The sequence below is a fragment of the Rana temporaria genome, chromosome 3 (genome assembly GCF_905171775.1).
Source record: "Rana temporaria chromosome 3, aRanTem1.1, whole genome shotgun sequence".
NCBI lineage: Eukaryota > Metazoa > Chordata > Amphibia > Anura > Ranidae > Rana > Rana temporaria.
The window spans coordinates 103234129-103248511 of record NC_053491.1 but is presented as its reverse complement, the minus strand read 5'-3'; the positions used below and the strand labels follow the sequence as shown (position 1 = coordinate 103248511).

Below are 14383 nucleotides of genomic sequence, written 5' to 3'. Positions count from 1 at the left end.
CATAAAGCCAGTTGTGTTGGTTGCATTCTGTTTTTTGTTTTTTTGCATACATATTTTTGTACAATTTTTTATTAAGATACACAAATTGGTGATGTAAATGTTTATGGCTGTATGTAAGCAGGTTGAAATGTTGGGTAGTGAGACAGCTTCTGCCACAGCCAGGAGGGAAAACATTAACCTGGTTAACCACATTTTCTGCTGAGATCTATCCTTAGGCTGATAATAAAGGGGGGAGGGCTCTGACCAGTCTCGCAGTCTGCATGACAAGGAAAGACACAGACAAGCCACAGTATGTAATCTCCAGCTGCTTACATAGAAGAGAGAAGAGGGATTGCTGCAACCGACAGTCCTCTGTGAAGATACCAGTTCTGAAGATCTGCCACTGTGGACTCTGACTTGTATGGACTCTTGCCTGTGCAGGTACGCTGGGGCAGCAACAAGCCTGAGTTAGGGATTAGTTTAGGAAAAAAACTGTGCACTTTGTTTTGGAACTGTTATGCTGAGAGTTTCTGGCAAAGTACCGTATTTATCGCGGTATAACGCGCTCCCGCGTATACCGCGCACCCCCAAAGTGGCCCGAATTACTGTGGAAAAAACGTTTTTTTGTTTTTTTGTACTTACAGTTTTGGTGTCTTGCGCGGCGTCCATCGGCGGCCTCGTCGGGTCCGGCGTCCTTCTGCGGCTTCGGGTGTCCTCTTCGGCGGGTCCGGTGTCCTTCTGCGGCGGGTCAGGTGTCCTCTTTGGCGGGTCCGGTGTCCTCTTCGGCGGGTCCGGTGTCCTCTTCAGGGGGTCCGGCGTCCTTCTGCGGCGTCCTCGCGGCCTCCTCGCGTCCTTCCCGCCACGAGTTTGAATACCGCGCCGGCATATACCGAGCGCAGTACACTCGTGAAGCTTCGGGCAGGCTCGGCAACTGTCGCGCTGACGTCCTGTACGTACAGGACGTCAGTGCGAGAGGTGCCGAGACTGCCCGAAGATTCACGAGTGTACTGCGCTCGGTATATGCGAGCGCAGTATTCAAACTCGTGGCGGGAAAGCGGGTATCGGCGTATATCGCGCACCCACGATTTTGCCCTGATTTTCAGGGCAAAATAGTGCGCGGTATACGCCGATAAATGCGGTATTTGAAACGTTGTCCTTGTCTGATCTGAAGTTATTCAAGGGGCATAATGCAAGTAAGGCCTTGTACACACGGTCGGACCGAACCGATGGGAATGGTCGGACGGACCATTTTCATCGGTTCACCGCAGAAGTGGCCTGATGGTCTGAGGTGTGTACACACCATCAGTTCAAAATCCGAGCGGGTCAGAATGCAGTGACGTAAAACACACGACGTGCTGAAAAAAACGAAGTTCAATGCTTCCAAGCATGCGTCGACTTGATTCTGAGCATGCGCGGATTTTGAACCGATGCTTTTCTGTACTAACCATCGGTTTGGTCCGATCGGGCAGCGGTCCACCGGTTCGGTTTTGAAGCATGTTTAGAAATTTTGGACCGAAGGAAACCAGACCGATGGCCTATACACACGGTTGGTTTGGTCCGATGAAAATGAACTTCGATTCATTCTCATCGGACCAAACCGACCGTGTGTACGGGGCCTAACTGGCACACAGAGTCTACAGCATGGGTCAGTTAAAGCACATTGGGTTATGAAGACAACAGTACTGGTACAGAAAACAATAAGTGGCTACCATGGGTAACAAAGATTTTAGATGCAGCCGGTTGTAAGTACACTATGTTACCAAAAGTATTGGAACACCTGCCTTTACATGCATCTGAACTTTACTAGCATCCCAGTCTTAGTCCGTAGGGCAGCTATAACAACTTCAACTTTTCTGGTAAGGCTGTCCACATGGTTTAGGAGTGTGTCTATGGGAATGTTTGACCATTCTTCCAGAAGCGTATTTGGTAGGTCCGGCTCTGATTTTGGACGAGAAGGCCTGGCTTGCAGTCTGCGCTTTAATTTGTTTGCGTTATTATTTTTGACCATTGCTATATACCACACATGAGGCATGTTTCTAACATATACTGTATATGATTGTACTTGGTTTGATATGATGCTCTGACCTATACCAATATATGACCAAGATATGATAATATACTATAGTTGCATATAAATATCCATCGAGAAAAGACAGCTGGCAACTCCATAGTCCTCAATTATTTTATTTTGCCATACCAGTGAGTACACAGACAGTGGCAGCCACGTTTCGACGGTAAGCCTTGTTCACAGCACACATGTGAATAATAAAATGAACATATACGGTATATGTAATAGAGAAGAGAAATACATCCATAGAAAAATGTTTTAAAAATATATGCATAGTAATATGCAAATACACATACATCAAAAAATAAAGGGGAAAACTATTTGAGAAACAGATCTGCATCATAACGGTGATTCATTCCTTTCGGTATTCTCGTTTGGAGATTGAAAATCCACCAAACCTCACGTAACAAAAGTTGGCGGTGTGTATCCTCACCGCGAGAAAATGTTTTAACTCTTTCCAAACCTATAAAATAAAAAGATGACATATTCCCACCATGTTCTTACTTAAAATGTTTGCATTTGATTTTTGGCACTGTTATAAGATGCCCCAAGGAAATGTTCACTAACTCTTGCTCTTAATGGTCTAGAACAGGGATCTCCAAACTACGGCCCTCCAGCTGTTGCGGAACTACACGTCCCATGAGGCATTGTAAAACTCTGACATTCACAGACATGACTAGGCATGATGGTAATTGTAGTTCTTGAACAGGATGGCCATAGTTTGGAGCCCCCTGGTCTAGAAGTACAGCCTACATATTGTTTATTGCTTTGCTGCACCCCACAGCATAGACCTCGTTGTCCGTGCCCCAATTTATATAATCACGGATGGAAAATTCTTGTCCAGTGGTACACAAATCAACTGTCCTATGCTGTCTTGAGTGTCTACTGCAAAAGCGACATGTGTTGTTACCACAAATGTACGATCCCACAGTGCTAAGTCAGGTTTTATTGTGTCTGCCAGACTCAAAGAGACTGGGAGACAGAATATTACCTAATGTTTTGGCACAACGGCTTGAAAATCTACAGCCTGTCGTAATAATTGTTGCCAAATCATTATCTGTGAAGAGTATGGGTAAATGTATTTGTATAATATTTTTAATTTTGTTGAAGTCCAAGGAGAAGGCAGTAACAAATGTGACCGGACTCCTCTCCCTGGTATTCACCTCAACTTTACTAGTTTTAACTCTCCCACGGCCATTCTCCAGAAGGGTATGTCTATTTTTCTCTGAGCCCAGACGGGCTGCTCTAGCAACATTCCATGTGTCATATTGCTGTGACTGAAGCCTTGATGTAATAGTATTACATTCTTTTTCAAAAGCTTCTTCAGTAGAGCAGTTGCATCTGGCCCTAGTAAACTCCCCTATCGGTATCGATCGTTTGGTGTGTGCGAGATGACAACTTGAAGCCAAAAGTAGCGAATTACCCGCTGTAATGGAATGGCCCGTGATACCCAGAGACTTTTGAAGGATGCGGGGTACTCCTGTGCCAGCTTCACTAATGACTCTTGGGTCTAGGGTCATCCTATGTCCAATAGGGGCATAGGATGACTGAGAAATTATATCATGAATTACATGAGATGGGACAGTAATGATGATTCATGTATTGCAGGATATCTTGAAATATTACAAGTTGTTCATTCTGACCACAACAGGTCAATAGGAGAGTGTTTCCTTCAATGTGGAACATAGACTGTAGAGGTGCTAATTAAGTCTGCTACTGTTAAGATGTTAATTGATGTTAATCGCCTCCAGCTACCTGGCTGTAATGATGAAAGCTTGCTGTGATTGCATTCTATTGTCTACTGTGCTAATTAAGTCTGCCTCTCAAGAACTTTTCATTGTGTGAAGTTCTATTGATGATAATATGTGTTGTGACCTAGCACCCTCTAAAGGTCAGATGTCTGACTTACGTCTACAAAGGAATGTGTATTGTGTAGCAGGTGAGAATAACTTATCGTGGAGTCAGAACGTCTGGGTAATGATTAGTAATTAGGTCATGTAGATTATCTGAATGTCATTATCTAAAGGAATGTGTATTGAGCACCCATTGTGTCATGTTGTGGGTGGAGTTAAGCCATTGTTTCCTGGGGCTTCTAACTGTATAAAAATAACCTAAGTTTACCATTAAAGTGTCATTCGTTTGGAACCAGAGAACAGAGCTTTTGTCTCGTTATTCTGGGGAATCCAATGGGTCCTGTCTGCTGGATTGTGGAGTGTCGGATAAGCTGTCTTGGGTTGGTGGAATGGAATATCGTAAACGGTGTTAACTCCTGACCGTTACAATTGTTGGCTAGCAGTGGGATGATTCCATCGCCAGAAGAACAGCTACAAGGACACAGGACAATGGAGACACAGTATGAACGGCTGAAGCTCTCTTCCCTCAAGGACTTGCTGGAGAACCGGGGCAGACCGGCCAGCAACCGTAAGAAAAGGGACATTATCGCAGAACTTGTCAAAATGGATAGAGCTGAAAGGTCCAGCGTAACAGACAGGACACCCGAGGAAGAAAGTTTTGATCGGGCTGTTAAATGAGGACTGGCACAGTATGGTCCTAATCCTCCATCGGAGATCATAGACCTGGTTATAGCGGCTGTGGATGCAACTTGGCTACATAAAAGAGGTGCTGCAGCAGCAGAAGTCACAGCAACCCAGCAGAAGAGCTGGCAACAGAGCAGAGTGCCACGGGCCTCTGCTCTCAACTAACAGGAGAGGGAGTTCCTGTGGAAGTGGATGGGACTTCAGTCTCCACTTGTATACCCCAGGGATGGGGGGCAGTTGGCCCAGATCCCCAACAGCATGATGAACTGAGCCCAGTCACCCTGTCTTCTCTCCAGCGGCTGAAAGGACTCCAGGGAGAAGGGCCGGTCCAGGCCTCTCCCCAGCGGCAGGCATGTTCTCTGAGAGAGGCAGAGGTTAGCTGGGTGAGTAATGCTCTGTTTGGAGCAATTTATTTGGGGTACTGTATGGATACCAGCATTGGAGGAATGGAACTATGGACTAACTTTGGAGTCAACCCGTCTGGGGTCGCCTCCTGTGTTAGTCTCCTACCGAAAGGGGAGAGATGTAATGGAATGGCCCGTGATACCCAGAGACTTTTGAAGGATGCGGGGTACTCCTGTGCCAGCTTCACTAATGACTCTTGGGTCTAGGGTCATCCTATGTCCAATAGAGGCATAGGATGACTAAAAATTATATCATGAATTACATGAGATGGGACAGTAATGATGATTCATGTATTGCAGGATATCTTGAAATATTACAAGTTGTTAATTCTGACCACAACAGGTCAATAGGAGAGTGTCTCCTTCAATGTGGAACATAAACTGTTGAGGTGCTAATTAAGTCTGCTACTGTTAAGATGTTAATTGATGTTAATCGCCTCCAGCTACCTGGCTGTAATGATGAAAGCTTGCTGTGATTGCATTCTATTGTCTACTGTGCTAATTAAGTCTACCTCTCAAGAACCTTTCATTGTGTGAAGTTCTATTGATGATATGTGTTGTGACTTAGCACCTTCTAAAGGTCAGACGTCTGACTTACGTCTACAAAGGAATGTGTATTGTGTAGCAGGTGAGAATAACTTATCGAGGAGTCAGAACGTCTGGGTAATGATTAGTAATTAGTTCATGTAGATTATCTGAATGTCATTATCTAAAGGAATGTGTATTGAGCATCCATTGTGCCATGTTGTGGGTGGAGTTAAGACATTGTTTCTTGGGGCTTCTAACTGTATAAAAATAATCTAAGTTTACCATTAAAGTGTCATTAGTTTGGAACCAGAGAACAGAGCTTGTGTCTCGTTATTCTGGGGAATCCAATGGGTCCTGTCTGCTGGATTGTGGAGTATCGGATAAGCTGTCTTGGGTTGGTGGAATGGAATATCGTAAACGGTGTTAACCCCTGACCGTTACACCCGCACACTCCTTGAGATATGTGTGGGTAGTTACGATACCCTGGACAGCATCTTCCATTAATGTTATTTCTAAGAAATTAATAGTATCATTATGGCTGTCAGAACTAAATTCCAATTGAAGGGAATTATCGTTAACCCAAGATACAAAGGAGGCACAATCAAGAGAGGAACGTCCCAAATTAGGAGCAGATTGTCTATGTATCGACCCTACCATAGGATAGAACCTGCACATGGGTTGGTAACAGACTATGCATATATTTTTAAAACATTTTTCAATAGATATATTTTTCTTCTCTATTACATATACAGTACACTGAGCAAAATTATAAACGCAACACTTTTGTGTTTGTCCCTATTTATCATGAGCTGAACTCAAAGATCTATGACTTTTTCTATGTACACAAAAGACCTATTTTTCTCAAATATTGTTCGCAAATCTGTAATCTATGTTAGTGAGCACTTCTCCTTTGCCGAGATAATCCATCCACCTCACAGATGTGGCATATCAATATGCTGATTAGACAGCACTTACCTCCACTGTGCAGCTCGTTTTCTGGGGTCCCTCGGCGACTGTCTCTGGTCCTCCCCACAAGAACTCCACACATTCATGCGAGCGAGCTTGCATGGTGTGGAGTCCTTGCGGGCGCGCTCCCCTGATACAGCGAGCGGCTATAGCCACTCACTGTATCACTTGGCCCTGCCCCCGGCGCGCCACATCATTGGTTGTGATAGACAGCAGCACCAGCCAATGGCTGCGCTGCTTTCAATCCATCTGCTCTAGCCAATCAATGGCCAGGCTGAGCGGCGAAGAGGATGTCAGGGCCGAGCGCGGGACCTTCGAGGGGCCAGGTACAGTAAGTATAACGGGGGGCAGGTATTGTCTGAAGTTTTTTCACCTTAATGCATGGATGCATTAAGGTGAAAAAAACTTTTACCTTTACAACCCCTTGAATTTCTCTACCATAAGCCATCTCCAAAGGGGTTTCAGAGAATTTGCTAGTAAATCCAACCGGCCTCACAACTGCAGACCACGTGTAACCACACCAGCCCAGCACCTACACATCCAGCATCTTCACCTCCAAGATCGTCTGAGGCCAGCCACCCGGACAGCTGCTGCAAGAATCGGTTTGCATAACTAAAAAAATTCTGAACAAACTGTCAGAAACCATCTCAGGGAAGCTCATCTGCATGCTTGTTGTCCTCATCAGGGTCTCGACCTGACTGCAGTTCATCGTTGTAACCGACTTGAGTGGGCAAATGCTCACATTTAATGGCATCTGGCACTTTGGAGAGGTGTTCTCTTCACGGATGAAATTTTCACTGTACAGGGCAGACAGTGTGTATGGCGTTGTGTTGGTGAGCGGTTTGCTGATGTCAACATTGTGGATCGAGTGGTCCATGGTGGTGGTGGGTTATGGTATGGGCAAGCATATGGTATGGACAACGAACACAGGTGCATTTTATTGATGCCATTGTGAATGCACAGAGATACCGCAACGAGATCCTAAGGGCCCATTGTTGTGTCATTCATCCACAACCATCACCTCATGTTGCAGCATGATAATGCACGGCCCCATGTTGTAAGGATCTGTACATAATTTCTGGAAGCTAAAAATATCCCAGTTCTTGCATGGCCAGCATACTCACTGGACATGTCACCCATTGAGCATGTTTGGTATGCTCTGGATCGGCGTATATGCCAATATCCAGCAACTTCGCACAGCCATTGAAGAGGAATGGACCAATATTCCACAGGCCACAATCAACCTGATCAACTCTATACAAAGGAGATGTGCTGCACTGCGTGAGGTTAATGGTGATCACACTAGATACTGACTGGTTTTCGGTAATTCATAATGAGCTAGTATGTTAGCTCATTATGCCTTTGTCTTGCAGGTTTTTATTTACATTTTTGGGGTTTACAACCGCTTTAAGGCATCAGCATACCAAGACATTTTGAACAATTTCCTGCTCCCAACATTGTGTGAACAGTTTTGGAAAAGCCCATTCCTGTTCCAACATGACTGTGCACCAGTGCACAAAGGAAGGTCCATAAAGACATGGATGAGCGAGTTTTGGGTGGAGGAACTTGACTGGCCTGCAAAGAGTCCTAACCGCAACCTGATAAAACACCTTTGGAATGAATTAAAGCGGAGACTGCGAGCTAGGTCTTCTCGTCCACATGTGTGCTGACCTCACAAATGCGCTTCTGGAAGAATGGTCAAACATTCCCATAGACACAGTCCTAAACCTTGTGGACAGCCTTCCCAGAAGAGTTGAAGCTGTTTTGGCTGCAAAGGGAGGGCCAACTCAATATTGTACCCTATGGACTAAGACTGGGATGACATTAACCACTTCCATACCGTAGGATGTCATATGACGTCTTGGACTTCAGTGGGGGATATCTGAATGATGCCTGCAACTACAGGTATCATTCAGATATCCTTTTTTTTCAGCCAGCGATTCTGCGCACCATAAGAATGATCATAGTGGCAGTTCCGCCGCTTGATCGTTCTTACAGGCGGCGGGACAGGACATCCCCCCTCCCGCCGCCATCTGGTGCTTCTCCAGGCTCTCCCGGGCCATCGGAGGCCCGGAAAACGAATTGGCCGCCGCTGAATGAAGAGCATACAGATGTCTGGTGACCAGATGGTCACCGGTCATCTCTATGACCGTCGGAGGCCCGGGCACGACGTTATGACGTCACGCCCGGGTACCCGGAAGTAAACAAAGCCGCAATCGCGGCTGAAAGCATGGGATCAGTAAAAAAATTATTATTATTATTGACCCCACATCTTTCCATAAAGAGGACCTGTCACACACTATTCCTATTACAAGGGATGTTTACATACCTTGTAATAGGAATAAAAGTGATCACATATTTTTTTTTTTTAAGTGTTAAAATGTAAGTCCCACCCACATATGTAAACGCCATTCAAACCGGACATGTGAGGTATTGCCGCGTGCGTTAAAGCGAGAGCAATAATTCTAGCACTAGACCTCCTCTGTAACTCTAAACTGGTAACCTGTAAAAAAAAAAAACGTCGCCTGTGGAGATTTTTAGGTACCGAAGTTAGGTGCCATTCCATGAGTGTGCACAATCTTAACCACTTAAGACCCGGACCATTATGCAGGTTAAGGACCTTGCAGTGAAATAAATGAGCAGGGTAGTGGCGCTACTTGGTTGTGTTATAACTGGGTCCTTGTATTTACTCCAACCGTTCTGATGATAGGTGCGTGATAAAAGTGTGGGGTGCCTGTGTGCGGTAGGCTTATATAGAAAAACCTCCACTTGGGTTAGGTCCCCTTATAATGCGTGTTGGTGATACACAAGAATGTGAATATAAAGTAAGTTTAAGCCCTCCAGTGGATTTAAAGAAAAACAGCAAATGATGGTGCGCAGTGTATGTGAACCTGGGGCTAATTTACCCTCTAGGTGTGCCAGTGAGGCTTCTGTTAGCGTGAGTAGGTGTCAGCATATATTTGTAATAGGTTCTATATTGCATCTGCACAAAAAAAAAAACATATAACTGAAAAAAAAAACTGAAAGAAAAAACTAAATATGAAATATAAAATAAGTGCAGGTATACTATGTATCCTCCTAAGTGTGCTCTGGGTTAAGGCAATCTCAATATAGGTGATGCCCTCAGAACAGCCTTTAGTTAGAGGATTTAGATATACCCTGTGGGATCATTCCAAAGTACAATTCATGTGAGCAGCAGTTCCAGTATCTATACACTTAGTAAAGTGAAGCCTCCAAAATGCTTAAAAATATATATATATAAAGCTATTATAAGTAGATAGATAATTATATAAGTCCCCCGTGCAGTATGCGATGAGTGTACAAATTCTTGTATTCCAATAGGTGATGGCCTCATTTCCCAGCTGTAGAGATCAAATGGAATCTACGCTCCCCCCCACTTGTGTCCCCACTCACCAGATAGTAGTCCCCTTAGGGGGGTGTAGAGCCTTAGGGGTCAGTGGGCAGGTGTTGTTCGCTTACCAGCTGTTCTGTCTAGGGGTCCTCAGCGGATGGTGGCGGTCTCATTTCATGTTCAGGGTGATGGTCATGAGAGGAAAAAAGAAATGAGTCCTCATAGGGTAGTAATCCCAGAAAAATGGAAATTTATTTTAAAAAATATATATAATCGTTCCAGCAGAAAAGTTAAAACGGGATACAAATCCAGTGATGAGCGTGGAGCGTGATGTCCGTTTGCGCTCCACCGCTCGGCGTTTCCTTACCCGGAAGCTGTCTCTAGCGTGATGCGTGTGACGTTATGGCGGCTGGTCACCTGACGCGTTTCGTCGAATGGACGTTATCAAAGGTGATACCCGCCCACCACGTCACACTGTATTATATTTCCTAAGCGGCATCCGATTCCCACCCATATGGGAGTTGCATTTCCTCCCATAAAAATGCATTGTTTACTGTGAAAATGACAATTGCAGTTTAGGAGTTAACCACTAGGGGGTGATGTAGGGGTTAAGTGTAACCTCACATGTGTTTCTAACTGTAGGGGGCCGGGGCTGGACGTGTGACGTCATTGATCGTCTTTTCCTATATCAGGGAACAGACGATCAATGACACTGCCACAACGAAGAACAGGGAAAGTGTGTTTACAAACACCTCTCCCCGTTCTTCAGCTCCGGTGACCGATCGCGGGACACCGGCCGCGATCGGGTCCCGCGGGCGCGGTCACGGAGTTTCAGACCAGGTCGTGACTAAAAGAACGAGTTTTGCAGCAATCTTTTTTGAGTTCAAATAACTCTTTATTCAAAGATTTTCAAACGTATATGGGCAACTATCTTTTTTTAATAAATACAAATCTGTAATTTTTTTACCAAAACACTTGACAGGCTAAAATTCCAGCATACATTGAGATGAAGCAACAAACACTGTATAAATAAATCTGAATATTTAATGACTATCAAAACACAATCTCAAGTCATAAGACAAAGAACAAGGGGGTGAGAAAATAATAAAATCATTGTGTAATCAGCCCACTGCTAGATTCCCATTGCTGCCTTCATTCACAAAAGAGAGGAAACTGGCACATTTTTGCCAGAGACATGTCATAGTTAATCCTCCCAAACTCACAGACCGAGAAGTCCACAAAGTAAAACTAAACTAAAATTCAGGAGACTTTTTTATTTGACATAAAATAAATCGTGCTTCATAATGAGGATTGCATGAGGTTCCAAAGCTGGTGCCTGCTTAGTTATGTATAAATAAACGAAATATACAGATATAGATAAAGTGGTATATATAATGTAGTAATGAGAAACTACAGGTTCTACAATGCTGTGCCTTTATCTTACAACCTTTAAAATACAAATTTGTACGTACAATACAAAATGGAAAATAGATATAAGATTTTAGCTTATCCAACAGAATATCAGAGGCACATGCCCCTCACGTAATAAAGCTGAGGAGAGCAAAAAGCATAGCACCCTCCCCCACTGCCAATGCTCCACATACTTCTGCTGCTGAGGTTTAATTGCACACATTGATCACGCGTGTAAAACTTCCGCTACAAGCACTTCAATAACTACTCCCCAAGGGGCGAGCTCTACAACTGTTTTACACAGACCACAAATAAAAGTACATTAAATGAGTGGAGGGGGTTAAACAAGGCAAAGTAGTTATTCACTGTAATTAGGTAAGAACATCAACAGGAGACAAATGCGAATGAGCTATGGCAACCAATGCAAGAGGCACATCCTCTAAGACTGGTGGTCAGGGCCATTTCCTTGTCTTAAAAAACTACAATACCCTGTATATTTCACACTCAGCTGACAGGATATGGTCGTGAGAAGATAAAAGGAAAGAAAGCTATTTAAATTACACCCATCACCCATTATACAATGGATCTTATATTGGATTTCCTTAAAAAAAACTATTGTCCAAAACATCTTATATGATTTTAGTACAAAGTCAAAGGTGATTGTATTATTTTTGCTGCAATTGCAACAACACAGATGATTAGTGCCCATGATTCTTTCATTTATTTGCATTAAAGCCTTATGCACATGGCGCAAAAAACAATTCACGTATACAGGTGTTCTGTGTTTTTTTATGACTGTAAAAGCACCTCTTTGTCAGCCCATGTGGCCCTGCACACGTAGGTATATATGTATTTGAAGAGAAGTCTTTAAAGTTAGAAAAAAAATACACAAAAGACGGGTTCTGAGCAGAAAGAAAAATGTGTGTACGTACATAAACACGTCTAAACGCGCATAAACATGCATATATGCACGTAAACATATTCCAAGGGTCAGAATAAATTGAATGGGGTTGTAAAGGTACATGTTTTTTCACCTTAATGTATCCTATGCATTAGGGTGAAAAAACATCTGATAGTTACAGCCCCCCCAGCCCCCCTGTTTTACTTACCTAAGCCCATTAACCTGCTGCGCTCGCCCCCGACGTCCTCTTCTCTGCTCAGTCTGGCCGTTGATTGGCTAGAGTGGATGGATTGATAGCAGCGCAGCCACTGGCTCACACTGCTGTCAATCTGATCCAATGATGCGGCGCACCGTGGGGCGGGGACAAGTGAGCCGCTATGGCCGCCGGCTGTATCACGGGAGCGCGCTCGCACAAACTAACCCCCGTGGGAGAAAACTCCCATGAAAGGGGTTAGTTCTTGCAGGGAGGAGCTAAAACAGCCGCAGAGGGACCCCAGAAGACCAGGTTCGGGGCCACTCTGTGCAAAACGAGCTGCACATTGGAGGAAAGTAGAACATGTTTATTATTTTTTTTTAAAAACTGTCCTTTACAACCCCTTTAATATTTGAATGCATTTACGCTCAAAAGCCATGCACACGTAAACATGCAAAAATACACAGAGGCGTAACTAGAACCTTTAGGGCCTGGTTCAAAAAAACATGAAGGGGCCCCCTGGCCGGGTTAGATCCCACTGATCCCGGGCACCTTTACTCTCATCGTTATACCCTTTATTATGGTCCTGCAGCAGGCCCCCTTCCTTCCATCTAGGGACACCTCATTCTCCATCTCTGCCACCTCAGCAGCACAGAATGAGTGAACAGGAATAGCTGTGTACAGAGCTTCCCCTTCATTCACAACCCGAAGTATAGTAAATACAGTTAACTATGACTCAACTGTGAAACAAAAAAAACAATCAGTGATCGTTATCGATTAGTGACTCTATTTATTAAGTCAAGAAAGGGGGTGATAAATTACACATTTACGTCTCCTTTCCCGCTCTCCTACCTGCCAGTATCCCTGCGGCAGCCAGTGGGAGGGGGAGATCTGGCAGCACTGTAGGGGGGCAGGGGAGCACACAAGGTCTTGGGGCAGCAGGACAGAAATAGGGAGGTGGTGGGGGCGGCATGTGGAGCAATCGTACCCTCCATTTCCTTCCTGCAGCCGCTGAATATCTGCAGGAGGGAAAGGAGGAGAAGCAGGCATTCAGGGACTGCATGGAGGGATCTATTCCTCTCCAGGTGTACAGGGGGGCCGCACTTGGAGCATGGGGCCGGATCTCAATAACGAACCTGTAGGTATACCCCTGCACATACATATTGTAACATCAGTGGTGTTTGTTCTGACAAATTCTGTCAGGAAAGAAATGCTGCTTATTTTCACACTGATAGCCAGGGGGTGGTAAAACTAGTTGTCTTTCCCTGACAACTCCCCTGAACACAGGACAAGATTTTGAGGCCTAACCCCTCCTACCAAGGTCACCCCCTCCTATACAGTGACTCAAGGTGACTTAGGGGTGTAACTATAGGGGTGGTAGGGGATTGCAATTGTGACCCAGCCCCATGCTTCAGGGGACCCCAACGGCTCCCCTGTCAAATTTATCTACTCCTGGATAGGAGGGGCAGCGTGGCCGAGTGGCTTATAGAAGAACCAATCCCCTCCATTATCTTCCTGGCTCAGCTGCTGAATGCCTGTGGGAGTGAGAGGAGGAAAAGCAGGCTTTCAGCGGCAACAGGAGCCAGGAAGATAATGCAGGGGATTGGTTCTTCTATAAGCTTCTCCGCCGTGCCACCCCTCCTATCCAGCCTGGTGCCCTGATCCACTGACATTGACAAGGGGTCATCGGTCTGCCTCTCAGCTCCACCCCCTAAACGCCAGCTCCCTCTCCTTCAGGCTGCTCCTGCTGGATAAGTCTTGCTTCCTGGCTAAGTCTACAAATTCTCTGCCCCCCTCCTGTCACACTTCCCCCCACCTGTCATACTGCTTCTCCTCTTTTCACACTGCCCCCTCCTGTCACACGGCTCCCCTCCTGTCACATGGCCTCAATCCTATCACACTGCCCCCTGTCCTGTCCTACTGCCACCTCCTATCATACTTCTCCCCCTCCTGTCACACTTCCCCCCATGTCATACTGCCCCCTCCTATCATACTGTTACCCTTCCTGTCACACTGTCCCCCCTTCCTGTCACACTGCCCCCCCT

General features: G+C 45.1%; 1 protein-coding gene across 3 annotated transcripts in view; it reads left to right on the top strand.

Annotated features, from left to right (window-relative positions):
* Window positions 1-258: 258 nt before the first annotated feature.
* Window positions 259-14383, top strand: part of ARSA (arylsulfatase A) — a 55554-nt gene continuing 41429 nt past the window's right edge. The window contains exon 1 of one of the 3 annotated variants that reach the window (XM_040343138.1): window positions 259-420. Coding sequence is in view for 1 of the 3 variants with exons in the window: in XM_040343141.1 (XP_040199075.1) it covers window positions 401-420 (20 nt within the window). In the remaining 2 variants the exon portion in view is untranslated. Of the gene's footprint in view, window positions 423-14383 lie in introns of all 3 variants that reach the window. The other 2 variants (XM_040343140.1, XM_040343141.1) reach the window with 2 other exon arrangements.